We start from the raw sequence: 20784 nt of genomic DNA, 5'->3' as shown, positions 1-20784 counted from the left end.
CACTGAGGCAGTCTCTGAGAACTGCCTGGTAGATTCTTGAAATGTACAGTCCAAGTTGATATAGGCTAGTTTTCAGCTGTAATCTGCAGATACACTGCCGGAGAATACATTCAATGATAATCTTGTTTACATTCTAGCTATAAAATTCTTTTATAATAGCTCAGGGACAGGGCTGGGAAGGTGGCTCAGTGGTAGAGTGCTTTCTTGCATGCATGAGGCCCTGGGTTCGATTCCTCAGCACCACATAAGCAAAAAGAAAAAAAGCTCAAAGTGGTGCTGTGGCTCAAGTGGTAGAGCGCTAGCCTTGAGCTGAAGAGCTGAGGGACAGTGCCCAGACCCAGAGTTCAGGCCACACGACTGACAAAAAAAAAGCTCAAGGACAGCACCCACACCCTGAGTTCAAGCTCCATGACCAACAGAGAGAAAGAGAGAAAAAAGGAAAGGAAAGAAGAATTGTGTACCCATGCCTCATGCCTATAATCCTAACTACTCAAAAGATTAAGATCTGGAGGATCATGATTTGAACCTGGGACAGACTAGTCTATGAAACTCTTATCTCCAAAACAACCAGCAGCAAAAAAGCAGGGCCAGAGCCATAGCTCAAGTGGTAGAGTGCCAGCCTAGCAAACAGGCAGGAGGAGGCTCTGGGTGGGTTCAAATCCCTTAAGTGCCCCTCCTCAAATAAGGAGTAGGGTTGAACTTCCTTAGAAGTCCCTCCAGAGTTTCGTCTTAACCTTATACAAAAACTATACATACAATCTCCCACCAATTCTGGTTTTTTGTTTTTGCCTAATCAATTGTGGGGCTTGAACTCAGGGTGTGGGCACTCAAGGCTAGCACTCTACCAGTTTGAGCCACAGTGCCATGTACAATTTTTCTGTGGGTTAATTGGAATAAGTCTCACAGGCTTTGCTACCCAGGCTGGCTTTGAAGTGTGATCTTCAGATCTCAGCCTCATGAGTAGCTAGGATTATAGGTGTGAGCCACCAGCGCCCAGCATCTTCCACCTTCTTAAACTCATAATGCTTTTAGAATTCTCTATGGCCATTATGTCTATAACATGTAAAGAAATAAGTGTCAAAAGGATAAATTTCTTTTTTTATAGTAAATGGGCGTTAATAGTAAAAAGGAGGATAGGTATATTCATCGTAATACTGAGGTTCTTTTTTAAAGGGGGACAAAAAACATTTTAATGTGCTAAAATGTAGCCCTCCTTTTCTGGCTTTAACAGCCTGCTCGTGAATCTGGGAATAATCTGGGAAGAGAAGAACCAATTGTTTGGTATTTACTGTGGCAATTTTTCAGGCTTCAGGAAAGAATCTGAACTTGAATGACGAAAGTCAGCATGGCTTGCTCATGCAGCTGCTCAAACTTACCCACAATTGCCTGAACTTTGATTTCATCGGCACATCTACTGACGAGTCCTCAGATGACCTGTGTACAGTACAGATACCCACCAGCTGGAGATCAGGTAACAGAGAGCCTACAAACTTAAATATGCCTGCTACATGTCCATAAGATAATGCAAAGAACCCTGGTGATCACTTACTTACTTTGGGAGAGAGCTTAGAATTTTAATACCTGTCTTCCTAATTGGAGAGGTTGTTAGAGAAATCTTACAGATCCCCCAACCAGGGAGAACTCTTTAATTACTGAGTAATAAGTATATCTTGTTTCTTTGTATGAGTTGCACAAGAATCTGTTATCTACTTGTTTAGGATAGTATCTGTTCTTGAAAATCAAAGCCCATAGAAGACACCCATGACTCACATCTGTGATCCTTGGTATTCAGGAGGCTAAGATCTGGATAAACATAGTTAAAAGATAGAGTTAGTTGGGCAGGAAAATTCACTAGGCTCCCATCTCTCAAGTAGGTAACAAAACATCTGGGGTGCAGGCATAGCAAGCCTAGCAAATTGGAGCCCTGTGTTCATCTAGGCAACTTAAGCCTTATGTCAAAACATATATATTGTAGATGTAGCTCAGAGAGCACTGCAAGGCCCTGGATTCAATCCTCAGTACTGGGAGAAAAAAAGTATGTGTGTGTACGCATGCGTGCGTGTGTGTGTGTGTCTAAATAACTTGAACTTAACGTTTATGTTCCTGTTCCAAATGACAGAAGTGTAAAATTAAAGTTCTAAATATCTGAAGGATGAATCTCTTTCTTAGAAAAGCTAAAATTCGCGCTTTAAAAATTAAAAAAGGAGGGGCTGGGAATGTGGTTCAGTGGTAGAGTGCTTGCCTTGCATGCATGAGGCCCTGGGTTCAATTCCTCAGCACCACATAAGCAGAAAAAGCCAGAAGTGGCACTGTGGCTCAAGTGGTAGAGTGCTAGCCTTGAACTGAAGAGCTGAGGGACAGCGCCCAGGCCCAGAGTTCAGGACCAACAACAACAACAAAAAAAGCTCAGGGACAGTGCCCAGGACCTGAGTTCAAGCCCCAGGACTGGCGCAAAAAAAAAAAAAAAAAAAGTAGAAAAGGAAAACAAAATCCTCCACTAATTTATTGTTTTCCAAGGAAACAGACATTCTGTAAGATAAGCACAAAATTAAGTTATCTAATGTAAAATGAAGGAAGAATGCTAGCAGCTCTGTAGACTGAAAAAACTTATTTTTGTTTGTTTTCCTAGCATTTTTAGATTCTTCAACTCTACAGCTGTTTTTCGACCTGTATCATTCCATCCCTCCTTCATTTTCACCTCTGGTAAGTCAGAACCACAGCTTCTGAAGTAAAGATATTTCTAGAAAATAGCAATAGTGGATGAACTTTATGTGCACTTTGTTTTATAAATCATAGAAATAGCACATAGACATATACTTGAGGTTAGTCACCTGGCTGGTAAGATTAAGTTTACAACCTAAAAGGTTGTAGCAAGCCGGGCGCTGGTGGCTCACGCCTGTAATCCTAGCTACTCAGGAGGCTGAGATCTGAGGATCGCAGTTCAAAGCCAGCCCGGGCAGGAGAGACCCGTGAGACTCCTATCTCCAATAAACTACCAGAAAACCGGAAGTGGCACTGTAGCTCAAGTGGTAGAGCACTCACCTTGAGCTGAAGAGCTGAGGGACAGCGCCCAGGCCCAGAGTTCAAGCCCCACGACCGACCAAAAAAAAAAAAAAAAGGTTATAGCAATAAAGTCTTCATTCTTTTTCAGTGATTGCTTTCTGGGGATTTCTGCAGATGGCCCAGCTCTCCCATCTTTTGTCTCCAAATCACAGTGATTACTATAGGCTGAGGTGGAGGTTGCCTTATACTGTCTAACTGAACCACCCAGATTTTCCAGATTGAGGAAAAATTTTAAATTCTTTAGGCATATGATACAAAGAGCTAATGGACGGTGTTAGGGGAAGGCTAAGTTGCATATTTACCCTGAATAATTGAAAGCTATCCTTGAAAGCAGTAATTAAACTCTAATCTCAAAATCATTCAGGTTCTAAAACCATTGTGGTCCAATATTAGATTGTTGGATTAAAATAACTGCCGTACACAAAATATCCCCTCCCCCTCCAAAAAAAAAAGATGCAGTGAAGTATTGGGATATGTATGCTACCTGATGTCCCTGCAGTGGGCTACATTTCCAAACTGGTTATTTCCAAACTAATACTTACCCTTGCTTTACCAAAAATGTGAATTCAGTGTTGTGTTTTTCTAGAAGGTCAATGCAGGAGAAAGATAACACAGTTAAGAGAGGTAATAAAAGGATTGTCTGCAAAGGTATTAGCAAAATTAAGAGACTCCAACCCATGGATGGTGAAGTGCACCTCTGTGGGCCTGGCAGGAATAGGGACCTTTAGGGGAAAGGGAAGGAAACCCTTGAGAGCTAAAGCCATGGACTAAGGGAGAGCCATAGAGCAAGAACTTCAGCCATCTGTAGAGAAACTGCAGACATATAGTCCAGCTAGAATAGGAGTAGGGAACCTCTTTCTTTCCTGTCCTCTGACCCAGTTATTAATAGAGAGCCACAGAGTTTTGCTATTGCTAATACTTAAGGTAATTTTCAGACTGAATCCAACCATAGATGGTTGGCTATGATCTTCTTGGATCTGATACTTTTTCATAAAACTGCTTAAGTATATCCTTATGAATATAGCGGGAGGAGACAAGGTCTGGTGGTGAAAATAGTTGTCCTTGTCTTAATAACTATGTTTGTGTGTTGTGTCCGGCTTCCAGGTATTATCCTGCTTAGTACAGATCGCTTCAGTCAGAAGATCCCTGTTTAACAATGCTGAGAGGGCCAAGTTTCTCTCTCATCTTGTTGATGGTGTTAAACGAATACTAGAAAATCCACAGGTAAGATTTTGGAAATTTTGCGTATGTGTCTTATTAGCATATGAAAAGTTGTAGGAATCTGAAGGAAATCTGTCTAAAGGTCCACTTAGCAGAAACCCAAAAAACAGTTTTATCTTGTTCTTCAAAGACGTATGTGTATCAGACAGCTATTGAGGATATTTGCCCAAAGCTTCAAAAATGCAGGGATAGTGGAAAAGGGTTGGTCGAGTTGGTACAGAAAAAATGAGTGGAATTGGTCACTTTTCCCCCAAGAAATTAAGACCTAAAGTTTGATCTTAGTTTTTAATTCACATTTTATTAATAGATATTAATATTCTAAGTATATAGAGCTATCTTCATAGGAAGACAATGTTTCTCTTGTAAATATTCGTTCTATATTGATTGCCATTTTTGTTTCTTGTGTTTTTTTGGGGGGGAGGAGTCCCTAAACTTCAAACTATTACTGCTCTATAGTAGAAAAAAAAATCATAAAAGCAATGTGGTTTTTTTGTTTTGTTTTGTTTTGGGGTCAGGTCATGGGGCATGGGTGCTGTCCCTCAGCTCTTCAACTCAAGGCTAGCACTCTACCACTTAAGCCATAGCACCACTTCCAGCTTTTTTTTTCTGCTTATGTGGTGCTGAGGAATCGAACCCAGGGCCTCATGCATGCAAGGCAAGCGTTCTACCACTGAGCTACCTTCCCAGCCCCAGCAATGTGTTTTTAAATATACTTAGTCCTCACCCAATCTAAAAACTTTATGTGGGCAAAGTATGATATCTGTAATCAGCTAGCTACTCAGGAGGTAGAGATCAGGAAGATCATGGCCAAAGACCAGCTCCCAGAAAGAATAACTAAAAACCAAAATGGTAGAGTGCTTGACTTGTAAGCACAAGGCCCTGAATTTTCTTTTTAGTTTCTTTTTTATGCAGCAAATTATACCAAGCTTTACTGTGTGCCAGTATTATAGTGAACAAAATAAAATCTCATAAAGAAACCTAATAAAATACATTGTTGTATAAGCAAGTCTATAATATGCATAAATTTATTATAGTAATCATGCTCTAAATATAGGAGCCATTTGTGTGTGACTAAGTTTTAGTAAACTACAGGAATGTGTTTAGTGGTCAGTTTGACAGATGTCAAAACCAAACAGGCCAGTCTTAGCATCTTCAGTTAATCAGCTTTAGCAAGTTGTAAGATCTCCTCTGTTGCTCCTGTTGCACACACTGCCAATTGAGGCTAATCCATCTCATGGGCAATTATTATGAACACATGAAATAATAATGTGATCATCATAAAAGTAATTTTTGTTTTTTGTTTTGTTTTTGTTAGTCGTGCTTGAACTCTTGGCCTGGGCACTATCCATGAGCTCTTCAGCTCAAGGCAAGCACTCTACCACTTGAGCCACAGCGCCTCTTGTGGGTTTTGGGTTTTTTTGTTTGTTTGTTTTGTCAGTCATGGGGCTTGAACTCTGGGCCTGGGCGCTGTCCCTCAGCTCTTCAGCTCAAGGCAAGGACTCTACCATTTGAACCATTGGTGTTTTATTGGAGATGAGTCTCAATGGATTTTCCTGCCTGGGTTGGCTTTGAACTGAGATCCTCAGATCTCAGCCTCCTGAGTAGCTAGTATTATAGGAGTGAGCCACTGGCACCCTGCTCTACATCTGGTTTTCTGGTGGTTAATTGGAGATAAAGAGTCTCATGGGCTTTCCTGCGTGGGCTGGCTTTTAACCACAATCCTCAAATCTCAGCCTCCTGAGTAGCTAAGATTACAGGTGTGAGCCACCAGCACCCGGCTTTTACTTTTTTTTTTTTTAACATTGTACAGATACATCATTCTGAATCATAACCTATAACTTAGAATTAAAAGATTCCTACCCTTCCCCCATGCCAGCCCTAATACATGTCATTCTTGAAATATAAGGGTGAATCACATTTTCCATTTTATTTTTCTCCTGTGTTGTTGCCAGAGTTTATCAGACCCAAACAATTACCATGAGTTTTGTAGATTACTGGCCCGACTGAAGAGTAACTACCAACTGGGAGAATTGGTTAAGGTAGAAAACTACCCTGAGGTCATCCGATTGATAGCCAACTTCACAGTGACCAGCCTACAGGTTTGTATTTGGTTGCTTTTGTCCTTGTTTTTAAACTTTAGAGTCTCTTCTCCTGCGTATTTATTTTAGCTTCATATGAACATTCTTCCAGTTGACCCTCTTGGCAGAGATGATATGAAGTATAAGCTGTCCTGCAGAGCAATTACTGTTGTAGCTTATTCATTTAAATGGATAAAAGGGCAAGGAACAGGTTGGGGATGTTGTAACTCAGTGGTAGAATGCTAGGCTAGTGTATGTAAGACCTTGAATACCTGGGATGGGGAATATAAGGAGTGTGGTTAGAGCAACATATGGGAATTGTAATACTTAGATTCAAGGGTAAGGCCTGCTGCCAGTAGCCTACCCCTGCAATCAGGAGGTTGAGATCTGGAGGATTGCAGTTCCATTCTAGCCCTCACAGGAAAGTTGACATTGGGTCTCAAACAGTATTCTTTGCTTCAGAATTATCTGGATGCTTTTCTGGTTCATTAGGCCAAAGGTGGAACTTTGGCATCTGTATTTCTAACTAGAGTTCTCCAGACAATTCACGTGTAAGCTAATAATCTGAAAACTGATGTACAGCTTTCTTTGTGAGGTTAAGACATCCAGCAGAGAGCTACCTTCTTATTTTCTGAAATAATAACCACTTCAAACTAGTTACCATATAAATAATGAATGAAGCCCCTGAGAGTTTTTTTTTAATTTTTTTATTTTTGTCTTTCTCTTTCATGTCAATGCGTTGAGATTTTGTATATAGAAATGAACACTTTGCCTTCTGCTCTTTTTGTTGTCCTTAGCACTGGGAATTTGCTCCAAATAGCGTACACTATCTCTTGAGCCTGTGGCAGCGGCTTGCAGCTTCTGTGCCATACGTTAAGGCCACAGAGCCCCACATGTTAGAAACATATACTCCAGAAGTCACCAAAGCCTACATCACGTCCCGTTTGGAATCTGTGCACATTATACTGAGGTAAAGAAATGTGGATATTTCCTTATCAGAAGCCTGGTGTCAAACATACTAGAGATAAGATAGCCAGCTGATGGGCTGGGAAGGTGGCTCAGTGGTAGAGCGCTTGCCTTGCATGCCTGAGGCCCTGGGTTCGATTCCTCAGCACCACATAAGCAAAAAGAAAAAAGCCCGAAGTGGCGCTGTGGCTCAAGTGGTAGAGCGCTAGCCTTGAGCTGAAGAGCTGAGGGACAGCGCCCAGGCCCAGAGTTCAGGCCCCACGGCTGGACCCCCCCCCCCCCCCCAAAAAAAAAAAAAAAAAAGATAGCCAGCTGACAAAAGAGGACTTGACAAAATTCCCATCAGTAGTAATATTGTTTGTGGCAAACCTTCTTTGTCAGTGTGGTAGAATATATGAGAGCCTTAAAAGTATGACAGAACAGTCTTTCTCTTTAACATTCTGTTCTCGTCCCCCATCCATAGTACAAAGCATATGCTTATATATGTTCTTTTCACTGATTTTCTTTAAGCATGAGAAATACTTGAGGGGATAGTCAGAGGTGAGGAACCTCTGGCCTTCAAGCGCTCAAAATCATTTGGTAGGACAGTCTCCTTGTATGCTTCTTACCGGCTGCCCATAGCTGTCTGCCCATATAGATAATATATTCTGTCTGTAACAATGTTATAAATACTCAAGTGAGCCAGGCACCGGTGGCTCACGCCTGTAATCCTAGCTATGCAGAAGGCTAAGATCTGAGGATCACAGTTCAAAGCCAGCTTGGGCAGGAAAGTCTGTGAGACTCTTTTATCTCTGATAAAGCACCAGAAAACCAGAAGTGGCTCTGTAGCTCAAGAGGTAGAGCACTCGCCTTGAGCTGAAGAGAAGAGCTAAGGGACAGCGCTCAGGCCCAGAGTTCAAGCCCCACAACTGGCAGGAAAAAAAAGTACCAAGTGGCCCTTGTCAAGAAAATGAGGGTTCCTACCCTAAAGTTGATAAAAAATATGACGTGTAAGTTATGGCACTTAATGTGAACTCCTATAAGTAAATGAATAAATAAGGTTGTATAGTTACCAACTCCTAATTTCAGAATTTGCTAGAATATATAAGAATTTTAGGCAACAGATCATTGTGTTATGTTATATTGCATGATGTTACATTAATGCAATTTCTATATATCTTAACAATTGACTGGACCAGAAACGTAGCTAAGAAATGTCAAATTCTTGCAAAAGGGACCTATTTCCTTAGGGACCTTTCCTGTGTATTTTTTCATTGGCTATTCTCAGGAGAATTTGTTTAGTCTCAGGGTCTGATTATTTTTTTTTTCCCCTCGGTCGTGGTGCCTTAACCCTGGGCCTGGGTGCTGTCCCTCAGCTCTTCAGTTCAATGCTAGTGCTCTACCACTTGAGCCACAGCACCACTTCTGGCTTTTTCTGCTTATGTGGTGCTGAGGAATCGAACCCAGGGCTTCATGCATGCAAGGCAAGCACTGTACCACTGAGCCCCCTTCCTAGCTCCCAGGGTCTGATTTTTTTTTTTTTGTTGGTCTTGGGGCTTGAACTCTGGGCCTGGGCGCTGTCCCTGAGCTCTTCAGCTCAAGGCGAGCGCTCTACCACTTGAGCTACAGCGCCACTTCCTGATTTTTTTTTTTTATTCATATTCTTAATTTACTCAAAGTCAATTGTAGTTAATTGTCTTTAGTCTTAACTGTTGATGATTTTAGTCATTTCAATATTTGTGAAGTTCACTAGATAATCTTGTCTAGTTCATGTGGCTTCCCAGAAACAGTGCTGGGGAATGAAGAAGTATATAGAAACTCTGGGATCAAGAAGTTGGGCAAGTTTCTCCACTTCCTTATTTGTAAAATAACAATAAACAAATAATAGACCTGCCTCATGGTTCTTGCAAGGATTAAATGAATTCTGCCTGGCTTTATATGTGTTACATGGTAAGCCTATATCAGGCAACTATTTATGTGCTGCTGTTGCCACCATTGCCTACTGAAATAGAACAGTAGTGAACTTAGGGTGTTAAAAACTAAGAACCAGTAATTGAGACAAGGCTCAGTATAGTCATAAATCCTCACCTGCAATTTTGAAATCCAACAACATGTGAAACTAAATTTTCCCATCCTTTTGGTACCAAAATTCGCTTGACTAAACTTGGTATTAAATCATTTACAGGTTAAAAAAAAAAATCCTATTTAGACTGGGTGCTAGAGGCTCATGCCTATAATCCTAGCTACTTAGGAGGCTGAGATCTGAGGATTACAATTCAAAGCCAGCCCAAGCAGGAAAACCCATGAGACTCTTCTCCAATTAACTACCAAAATGCTGAAAGCAGAGCTGTGGCTCAAGTGGTTGAGTGTTAGCCTTGAGCACAAAAGCTCAGGTTCAGTGCCCAGGCCCTGAGTTCAAGCCCCAGGACTATAAAAAATAAAAATAAAAAATCTTACTTAATACGTGAGTTTATGATTCTCATACATTTGCTTCAGGCTACAAGGCTGGTCAGAAGCATCATACGCCTTCCTAAATATGAAAGTACCTGAGTTCCTAAAACCATCTGGCCACAGTAGAGTCACATATAAAGGACTATGCACTTATTTGCTATACTTGGGTTATGGGAGTGGCCCAAGTGGTAGAGACTTCCTAACAATTGTGAGGCCCTGAGTTCAAGCCCCAGTACAATTTACTGTAGCCAAAAATGCAAAGATATTTGTCTTCCAACTTATCCTTTCTTGGGAAAAATTAATATTGGGATGTGGACCTCTACAATTGGAAATAGTGGCTAAACTAAGAAGAAAGAGCTGCTGTATCCAGGAAATTAGTAACCATTCTTTTAAGACAGCTGCCTTCCTTTTTCCCTTGGGAATAGAGATGGTTTGGAAGATCCCCTGGAAGATACAGGTCTGGTCCAACAGCAGTTGGACCAGCTGTCCACTATTGGGCGTTGTGAGTACGAGAAGACTTGTGCACTCCTTGTGCAGTTGTTTGACCAGTCAGCCCAGTCCTACCAGGAGTTACTGCAGAGCGCCAGTGCCAGCCCAATGGACATTGCAGTACAGGAAGGTGAGTACAGTGTTTGGGAAGCTCCAGTCCTGCAAAGACATGCTGTAGGAACTTTTCACTGCTTGTTACCCCCATGCACACAAAGTATTTGTGAATGAGTCAGTACCACAGAGAATTAGGGAAGAGTAACTGAAGCATTTGTAGTGGGTGTTTTTCTACAGAAGTACTGCACTCTAAAAATAATGATTTTTTGGGGGGCTGGGAAGGTGGCTCAGTGGTAGAGCACTTGCCTTGCATGCTCGAGGCCCTGGGTTCAATTCCTCAGCACCACATAAGAAAAAAAAAGCCGGAAGTGACTCAAGTGGTAGAGCGCTAGCCTTGAGCTGAAGAGCTGAGGAACAGCGCCCAGGCCCAGAGTTCAGGCCCCACGACCGGACCAAAAAAAAAATTAAAAATTAAAATAAAAATAATGATTTTTGTCTGATAGAGGAACATTGATTATCTGATAAATTTCCCCCTCGCCATCACAGAGCAGAGGGTAGCCTAACTCTGTAAGAGAAGTAAAATGTCATGCCTTACCCGAGTGTTCTTGATTAAGGGAGCTCCTAGTTAGAAATGTCTTTGTGAGATCTTCCCTAGAGGGAACATGATGAGTCTTCCTCCTGCTACAGGACGGCTGACATGGCTGGTTTACATCATTGGAGCTGTGATTGGTGGCCGGGTTTCTTTTGCCAGCACTGATGAGCAAGATGCTATGGATGGTGAGCTTGTCTGTCGGTAAGTTTATTCCATGGAAGCCTTCCATTTCCACTTCACTTCTGACCACTGCCCATTCCCTGATGGGGCCCTGTTCGTGCTTTGCTCCCTATTTGCAGAATGTAGACTGAGGGTACTGAATGCCCATGGAAATAAAGTCCAACTTTAAACCTTTGAGGAGTACAGTAGGAATTCTGCCTGTGAGCCACACTGAAAAACATCTTAACAGTAATTCACATAGAAATGGTGGGTAAAGCATTAGGAAGTTGTTGGGACATGTGCTTCTTTTGTAATGTCAATACAGTTCTAAAAAGTAGAGATATAGAACTTCTCGTAGTCTCAGATTTCTTTGCCATAAGTTCGCCCACCTATAGACTTGTAAGTTATTTTGTCTGTATAATTCTCCTTTTATTAAAAATCCTTTAGATGAATGGTAAACTTAGTGAAAACGTACAAATTGAAGAAAGGAAATACGCACCATAATTAGTGATTTCTAAAACTTTAATAGAGAAATACAAAGTCATTGAACTCTGGGCCTCATGCTCATTTGGCATGTGCTATTTGAGCCAATCCTCCACCACTAAAAGGAGATTTTTTTTTTTTTTAAGACCCTAATCATATGTTTCATTTTTATCTCAACACTTTCTTACCCTGTATTAAGGACCTCAAAGAGCATTTGAAGGGTTTTACTTAATTTATGAATTTCCTTTAAAATGATACTAAGCCCATTGTATGCTAACAATCCATTTTTGTGAATAATATCAATATTTTCCAAAATTAATTCCAAAAATTAATGAGAACAGGGCTGTTTTACAATTCAGAAATTTTCACAAATCTTTTTCATGTCTGACATGTAGAAGTTGGCTACTTTCTCCTATCTGCTTCTGCCTTGTCTGTGGTGACATCACACATTCTGTAGACTCTGGGAAAGCTAGAGCAACAATGCTTTAGTGTAGTGAAAAATGATCCATTGACCCTGCAGAGAGCCTCTACCCTTCAGGACACACAGAAGCCTGCTGTCTTAGAGTTTATTGGTTTCCTGACATCTTAATCCATAGTTCTTCCAGAAGTTCCTTTTGTCTCTTGTTACCATTTTGTTTATCACATACCCCTTTGCCTTGAGTACCTTAATCCCAACTAAGATATCTGGCTGGCTGAAGACTTGTAGAGTTGAGCAAACATTTTAAAAGACTTAAATCTAAGACTTTCTGATTCTACATTTCAACATGATACTGTTGTTTGTCATAATATAAATTTAGTTTAGCCAGTGTCTTGTAGGCTCACCATTATTGAGTCTAATATACTAATGATGTGTTACAAAATAGTTGCTGCCTGTTCTCGTACTATTAGAATGTAAAATGACTCTCAATAACATCATTCAATTCAGTACAGAGAAAGGAATGAAGTCTCAGGCAGTATATCTGCTGTTTGTCCTTGGACGTATTCCCTGCCTGTGACATTCATTGTCCTTCACGTGTCTCTCTTCTTTTTTCATGGCTCTCTGAGAAAAAAGATTGAGAACCATTGGATTAGTCTAGCCTTCCTCATCTGCATAGATAAACTAGAGTGCAAGAAACTACTGCATGCAAGGTCTCACAGGAGTTTTAGGAAAAGATATCATTTATACCAGCATTTCCCCATGTTTTTAAGCTGATTATGAGTTTTGCTCCTATCTACAGCTTCAGTAAACAAACATCTGTTGTTCCTGTGGAGCAAAAATGGAAATGTTCACTCCCTCACCAGAGCTTACAGCCTGCAGAGAATTCCTGTCCCGTAGGGTGGGAGATGAGGATGAGAAGGAGGCATGTTTGACTATTTTGGGATAGCTTGGATTGTCTAAAATGACCAGGATATCCTGCTGTTGAGACAGAATCATTGCTCCTCTTCCTCTAGGGTGCTCCAGCTAATGAACCTAACAGATTCTCGATTGGCTCAGGCGGGTAATGAGAAGCTTGAATTGGCCATGCTGAGTTTTTTTGAGCAGTTTCGTAAGATCTACATTGGGGACCAGGTGCAGAAATCCTCGAAGGTAACAGATTCGTAATTGGCTTCATTTAAGTTCTCACTTCTTAGATGTACAGTAACTGATTGAGGGAAACAGTGGATAACTGTTGAGAAACAGCCTCCACATTTTGGGTACTGGGATAGTCCAAATGTTTTTACTACTCTATAGAATTTCTAGGAGACTAATCAAAGAATTGAGTCCATTGCTGTAGTGCTCCATATGTTTAACAAATGGCCAGTCATCAAAACATCTGTTGCTCTTCCCCCAGAATTGGCAGCTCTTAGTCTCTCTACATGAATTAATATTCAGAACAGCAGGAGATTTTGGCAGTGATTTTGCAATTTCAAGACTGAAGGGAGCTAGATGCCACTAGCTCATACCTACAGTCCTAACTACTGAGGTCTAATGAATGTGCTTCCAAACCAGCCCAGACATAAAAGCCCATGAGACTCTAATCTATAGTTAACAGTAAAAATTGGGAAGTGTGGCTGTTGCTTAAGTGGTAGAGCACCAGCTTTGAGCAAAAAAACCTGAGGGAAAAATCCCAGACCCTGAATTCACGCCCTAGTATCGGAACACACACCCCTTTAAAAAAAAAAAATTTGCAGACCAGTAAGCTAGCTCAGCTTCTATCTGTTATTTAGTAGTATTTGAAGTTGGCCCACCACTTTAGCGAGTATTCTCCAGGATTGTCTATTTTTCCATGTCTTAACCAGACAGTCCATGGAGATGATTGTTCTAATCCATGTTTCCCCCTTTCTCTTCCTTTGACGTTACACCAGCTGTACCGCCGACTCTCAGAAGTCCTGGGCTTGAATGATGAGACCATGGTTCTAAGCGTCTTCATAGGAAAAATGTAAGTGTTTTGGCTCACCCTCAGCAAGAGGCAGTTGCTGTCCTGTTGCAACTATAAAATGTTATTTTGGCATTGTGCTGCCACTGCCTTGGTATTCAAGCATTGATCGTTTGCGTCAGAAAATTGTGCATTTGAGTGTGTGACAAGCTGTGCTTAGAGATATGGCCCGGCCCCAGAGCATTCCAGGCTTGTACAGAATCTTGCAGCATCTCCTCTTTAGCCTCTGGAATCATGGGTAGAGCCCCGTCGTGGCATTCACCAAATGAAGCTCCTTCCCCAGTGATTGCTCAGCCTCTCACTTGATCGGTCACTGAGCTGCCTGGGGTGCCCAGAGTAGGCATTTGCTTTCTGGTGCTGATTTCCACTAGCTAAATCTGTTCCCCATGAGAGAGCCCACTTTCAGGTGGACTTACTGCTCTCAGGAAGCATCACACCCTGTGAGAATCTTCAAAATCTAGTTCTGTTGTTTGAAAGGTCTTCACAGTTGAAGCTCCTAATTGGCCCTATTTATGGTTTTTTGTTTTTCTTTTTAAGTTATGCCCCTTTGGTTACATTTTCCTCTTTTTAGGAGCTCAATTGATCAGAGCACACAGTAGAAGCCAAATACATTTTCCAGGGCTGTGTGCAAAGTGACAGTTTGCTTTCTCATAACTATACTCGCCCTAAGCCCTCACATCCATGAGCTGGTTAATAATTTAAAATGGAAAAAACAAAGGGGGTCTAAAGGACTCTGCCAGCCAAGAATCCATAAGCAAGGGCTACTAGAATTCTGCAGCTGACAGTGGATGGTGCAGGTGCAGAATTGCATACGTCTGCATGTTATCACTGCCGCAGAAATCTCTTACCCTTGCTGCAGAAATCAGCCCTGGAGTGCCCCAGAATTCCAAGGGCCTGGGTATGGGCCAGTGTAGCTTTGGAACCAAGTAGTGAAGATTATCTGAAGGATAATTTTTCTAGTCAACTAAATGTAAGTACAGAGATTTTATACCCACTTTTTGTTTTTTTTTGTGGTTGTGATGTCTGTGAATTGGTGATGCAGATGTGTGGTGACTTGATGGATGGCTTTCTTCTCTCAGCCCTCAAAGAAACCAGACAAATCAAAAGTGTATCCTGCTCTTTTTTCTTGTTGTCCTCCAGCATCACCAACTTGAAATACTGGGGCCGCTGTGAACCAATCACCTCCAAGACACTACAGCTTCTCAACGATCTTTCCATTGGATATCCTTTTTAACCCAGGTCCTATGCAGAACAAAAACTGCAACATGCCCACCTAAGAAGTCATGACCTCTTGCTGTTGCTGCTTTGATTTAGTGCTAGTGTATACTTAGGTATGCTTACACAGAATCCAGAATTCCAGACCCACAAAATGAGCCAAAACACAACCTGTTTAGTTCTAAGGTGGCCTGGAAATATCCAGGAACCTCGCTCTCAGGTATGTCCAAGGTTTTATCATCCTTAATAAATACTAAGTCCCTCAACTAACTTGTAGAAACATCCCTATGCCAAGCTTTTACACTAATGTAAGCTATGCTACCTCTTGACTTGGACACTATTGGCTATAAAAAGTTTAAGTTATTCTAAAACAGCTTTTCACAGGCTAAAAAGAGCAGGAAATTTTGTAAAATGGTTTGAGTGACTTTGTTCAGAGCTAGTGCCATTCTGAATAGGATAGAATCTCATTCACAGTATAAAGTGGATGTTGAAGACAGGGTTTTAGGATTTAAATTCCCTCTTAGAACCCCTACCAAGAAAAGCTCTTCTAAGATATTCATAACTTCAAGGACAAACATCTGGGTGGTGTTATTTTCTTGCAGACAGGAGTTTGGTATGGGTATTCTCTTACTCAGCAGTTAAATACTGCCAAGAAAATACCTTTTTTTTTTTTTTTTTCCTACTTGGCAGTTGTATATACTCAAGAGTTTTAAAAAAGATACTTAGCTTACTACCAATGTTTTCATCGGCTGGGTTCTGGCTCATGCCTGTAATCCTACCTTCTCAGGAGACAGATCTGAGGATTATGGTTCAAAGCCAGCCCAAGCAGGAAAGTCCGTGAGACTCCAATAAACCACTCAGAAAACCAGAAGTGGTGCTTTGGTTCAAGTGGTAGAGCTGCTAGCCTTGAGCTGAAGAGCTGAGGGACAATGCCAAGGCCCAGAGTTCAAGCCCTACCACCAACCCCTGCCCCCCCACCCCCAAAGAAATGTTTTTATGTGCCTTACAGATTCTTAGTTTGTTCTACACTTTCCTTGACCTTCTCCCTCTGTATTTACGTACAGTAGTGTAAGGAAGCTAGTGAAGCTTAGTGCGGTACAGTTCATGCTGAACAATCACACGGTGAGTGATTTTAGCCCTTCTTCCTGTCCATTCTAGCTACCCACACACATTTCCTTGACACATTTAAAAAAATGTTTATAATGAGGTCCTGGTTTTTGCTAAACCAAAGACTGGTCCCTGACTCCCTTCATACTTCCATTTTATACTTCCTGCCATCAGAACTTTTCTTTGGCATCAGAGTGAACTGAGCTATGATGAAGCCACCTACTACAATTTATACTCCAGATAAATTTGTAGTGGGTAACAGTCACAATAATTTTTTAAATATTTAATAAATACTCCTAGATCCTTAAGGCATGACCATGGAGCACTAGTTTAAAAAGGCTCAGTAATTCTAAAATTACTGGCTTGCATTCTGCCTCTAACCCATGTTTTTACCTTTTTAACTTGTTTTCTTTTTTTCAATAGAGCGAGCACTTTTCATTTTTGGGTATTAACAATCAGTCCAACCTGACAGACATGCGGTGTCGGACTACCTTCTACACAGCACTTGGGCGTCTCCTCATGGTGGATTTAGGTACTGCAATAAATCCTAGAGGCTCATGAAGTAATCTGGCACTGTTCTAAATTTTTATTTGAAGACAGAAGACTAGATATGGGGGAAATCTCTGTTGTTTCAACAGTAACAAAACCATCTAGAATAACAGTCCGATTACACAAAGAACACATCATGCTGTCATGCTCCGTATAACTAGAAGAGAATAATAGTATGCTCCCAAAGTTTTCATCTTGATATACAGTAGCTTTAAAATTCTCTTCTCGATGGGTGCAGTGGCACATACCTATAATTCCAGCTACTTGGGAGGCTAAGACAGAAGGAATGTGAATTTGAGGCTAGCCTGGACAAGATCGGCTAGAACCTGTTTAAAATTTTAAAAGCCTGAAAAATTCTCTCTTCATTTATGAACTGATATTCCTAAATGAGTCTTGTTGGCCAGAAATTTCTCCCATGCCACACTGAGAGCTAAAGCCACCTGAGGTAGTCTATAAAGGTTTTCTTATCTGGGTCTCTAGAACCTGTGAAGCAGCATGATTTAATCACTGCTTCATTTGTAGCACTGGTGGTGATGGTAGCAGGTATGGCTTAATTAATAATTCACACTCGATGGCCTTCCATTTTTGAGCTGTTTAAATTTCATTCTACTGAAATGATATTACGAAATTTAGGGTATCAAAGATAGTGCTAAGAAGAGTAAGTGTAAATAAAGCCTCCATAAGCATCTATTTCAAGTTTGACTCTCATCTAGTTCTCACACACACCAACATCTGTCCTTTTTTGACTATCTCTTGTCCTCAGTGAAGGTAGAATAGACACATAGCACCCTTTTTATACATGTGAATCTCTGGTGACTGGCTCAGCCTTAGGAACTTAGGATATCCCTGCACTGGACAGTATATCTGTTCTTTCCTAGTCTAAGATGTCTGCGTCTGTATATACATTTTCTTAGATTACTACTAACACCTGTTGGGGTAATAAAGGGACCCTCAAATTATCTAGGTCCCGCTCAGCTTTCATCCAGCCTGTTTCTCAAGTCTACACAGCTTGGACTTACTGGTATCAGGGTCACACCTGGGGTTGTTTCCCTTGCAGGGGAGGATGAAGATCAGTACGAGCAGTTCATGCTGCCACTTACAGCAGCGTTTGAGGCTGTGGCTCAGATGTTTAGCACTAACAGTTTCAACGAGCAAGAGGCAAAGGTGAGTCTGTCACCCACAAACTGACCAGCTTCCAGTAGAATTCAGCCTAGCAATAGCTAGTACTATCACAAATTGTGATTGTCCATAAACCACTGGGTAGCTTTGAACTCCATCTCTTGGGCTCTTGGGATTTTTATATTAAAGAACCAATAGAGATTTATAGGCACATTTTAAGTTAAAGTATATTCTTAAGTAACTCTCAGGAATTCTTTATGTGTGTTCACAAACACATTAACTTAAAGTTACTTACAGTTTTCTTACTGTCTTTTTGTTGTTAAAGGACAAAATTTAGAAATTTATTTTGGGTACAAAATACCAAGTATAAGAAATGTATTTTGCTCTTAGGGAAAGTTTTGGGGGAATGGGTCATTTCTACAGTGACCTGCCTTTTTAATCACTACTGTGTCTTTATGTCCCCTTTCCATTTCTGTTTCTGCTTTATTAGTGCTTTCGTTGTTTTCCTAATCATTTCCTGCCACTGATTTGTCAATTTTGTTATCTTTTGCAAAACAAAAAAAAATTGTTTTGTTTTAGTTACATTTGTATTATCTTTGTTTTTGTGTTTTCCATGAAGTTACTGCTCTGTTGCTACTTGACATCATAGCTTTTCCTCTCTCCCAGTATAATCTGTCTTGTAAGACTATTAGTGCCTCTGACCATACAGGGTTCTTTGAAAATTGTGGTTTTAAAAAAAATCAGGGGAGCCGGGCACTGGTGGCTCATGCCTGTAATCCTAGCTACTCAGGAGGCTGAGATCTGAGGATCAAGGTTCAAAGCCAGCCCAGGCATGAAAGTCCATAAGACTCATCTGCAATAAACCACTCAGAAAACTGGAAGTGGCTCTGTGGCCCACGTGGTAGAATGGTAGCCTTGAGCTGAAGAGCTGAGGGACAGTGCCCAGGCCCAGAGTTCAAGCCCCATGACTGACAAAAAAAAAATGGAGTTGGGGCTGGGAAGGTGGCTCAGTGGTACAGTGCTTGACTTGCATGCATAAGGCCCTGAGTTCGACTCCTCAGCACCATATAAGCAGAAAAAGCTGGAAGTGGGGCTGAGGCTCAAGTGGTAGAGCGTTAGCCTTGAGCTGAAGAGCTGAGGGACAGCGCTCAGGCTGTCAGAGTTCAGACCCCACAACCAACCCCCCCAAAAAAAAAAAATTGGGTTGGAGGCATGGCTCATTTGGAAGAGCTCTAGAAATTATCAAGTACTGAACTTGAGTCCTGGTCTCAGACCAAAAGAGAAAAAATAAAATCATATAGGGGCATGTCTCAAATAATTGCATTCCTACCTAGTTTGTTTTTGTTTTTTGTCGGTCATGGGGCCTTAAACTCTGGACCTGGGTGCTGTCCCTTAGCTCTTCAGCTCAAGGTCAGCGCTCTACCACCTGAGCCACAGCACCATGCCCAGCCTTTTCTGCTTATGTGATGCTGAGGAATCGAACCCAGGGAGTCATGCATTCAAGGCAAACACTCTACCACTGAGCCACCTTCCTACCCCCTGCATTCCTATGTAATAAGCAGAAGATCCTGAGTTCACACCAGAAATTCAGACTTTACCATCTGAACTATTTTAACTGTATAGTTAATAGTGTTGAGCATTTCAACATTGTCATGAAATAGAGCCTTAGGATCTACAAGCTTTAATATGTAACCTTTTCATTATCACTTGGCTCTCTGTAATTTCTCATTTCAACTAAGATTTCCCTTTGAATTTTCCATGTGTAGAATTATATGTTTTTTTAGTTCTTGGTGTCTGATTCTCAGAATTCTCATCTCTTGCTTCATACACACTTGCTCTCCTGACCTATAGATAATTGTGGCAAGAAAATAAAAAACCAGGATTATGTTAACTAATACTAGAATACCATGTCACCAAGGCTGGCTGGTAGAACACCAAACTGCCAGGATATTGCAAGAAACATTGCCAGCTTTTATCTGACATTTGTCTTAGCCTCTTAGTTTCCATCTTCATATCAGCAAAGTAGTCACAGTGACACCACTGATTGTAGGTCTATTTCCTTTATACTTGTATTGTCAGATCTGAAATGGGCACCATTCAAAGAGGAGAGGATTATTACGAAACACCCCTAACTTATACAATAGTATCAATGACTAACAGGGTATCATAAATACCAGCTCTTTTCCCATCATATTAGTTTCACACAAAGTAAATAAAATTACCCAAAAGAACCATCTGGACCATGAACTACCAGGGTCACCTGCATCTTTCTCATGTCCCATGTAATAATTTTTTACATCAACCATGTGAAAAGTTGAGCTCATGATACCAACTGTTTGCTTAAAGCAAACTTCACAGAAATCTGGAAGTTTTTTGACAACTGAGTCAAGATGCCCAGATGTTCTACTTTCTCAGGCTGCTAGACTCTAAAAGCAATCTTATTGCTGTAATTTAGGAACCCTCATGTAAAAGTTCTATTGAAAAAAAAGGATTCAATTTAAGTCTGTCCTTTTAACTCAAGACCTTGCACTTGTAGGCAGGCAGTCTAGCACTTGAGCTTTGTACCCAGCCCTTTTGGGTACAAAAGAGAGTTCTAATTTTGTAGAGCCTTCTTCAGACCAATGCCTCTCTAGCTTGTATCTTAGTTGTGTACTATCACATCTGTCTTTTTTTTAATTTTTATATTTATTTATTTAGGGTCCGGTCGTGGGGCCTGAACTCTGGGCCTAGGCGCTGTCCCTCAGCTCTTCAGCTCAAAGCTAGCGCTCTACCACTTGAGCCACAGCACCATTTCTGGCTTTTTTCTTTTTGCTTATGTGGTGCTGAGGAATCCAGGGCCTCAAGCATGCAAGGCAAGCCTCTA

General features: G+C 41.1%; 1 protein-coding gene across 2 annotated transcripts in view; it reads left to right on the top strand.

Moving 5' to 3' along the window:
* Window positions 1-20784, top strand: part of Xpo7 (exportin 7) — a 41720-nt gene that overhangs the window by 8619 nt on the left and 12317 nt on the right. For both annotated transcript variants that reach the window (XM_042667192.1, XM_042667193.1), the window contains exons 7-19: window positions 1306-1471; window positions 2630-2703; window positions 4168-4287; window positions 6237-6383; window positions 7160-7332; window positions 10184-10377; window positions 10989-11094; window positions 12967-13102; window positions 13861-13934; window positions 15072-15152; window positions 16205-16268; window positions 16677-16785; window positions 17860-17966. In XM_042667192.1, coding sequence (XP_042523126.1) covers window positions 1306-1471; window positions 2630-2703; window positions 4168-4287; window positions 6237-6383; window positions 7160-7332; window positions 10184-10377; window positions 10989-11094; window positions 12967-13102; window positions 13861-13934; window positions 15072-15152; window positions 16205-16268; window positions 16677-16785; window positions 17860-17966 — 1551 coding nt within the window. The remainder of the gene's footprint in view (window positions 1-1305; window positions 1472-2629; window positions 2704-4167; window positions 4288-6236; window positions 6384-7159; window positions 7333-10183; window positions 10378-10988; window positions 11095-12966; window positions 13103-13860; window positions 13935-15071; window positions 15153-16204; window positions 16269-16676; window positions 16786-17859; window positions 17967-20784) is intronic.

Source organism: Dipodomys spectabilis, unplaced genomic scaffold (genome assembly GCF_019054845.1).
Source record: "Dipodomys spectabilis isolate Male_0828 unplaced genomic scaffold, ASM1905484v1 ptg000380l, whole genome shotgun sequence".
In the NCBI taxonomy this organism is placed as follows: Eukaryota; Metazoa; Chordata; class Mammalia; order Rodentia; family Heteromyidae; genus Dipodomys; species Dipodomys spectabilis.
This window is presented reverse-complemented; position numbering and strand designations above follow the sequence as displayed.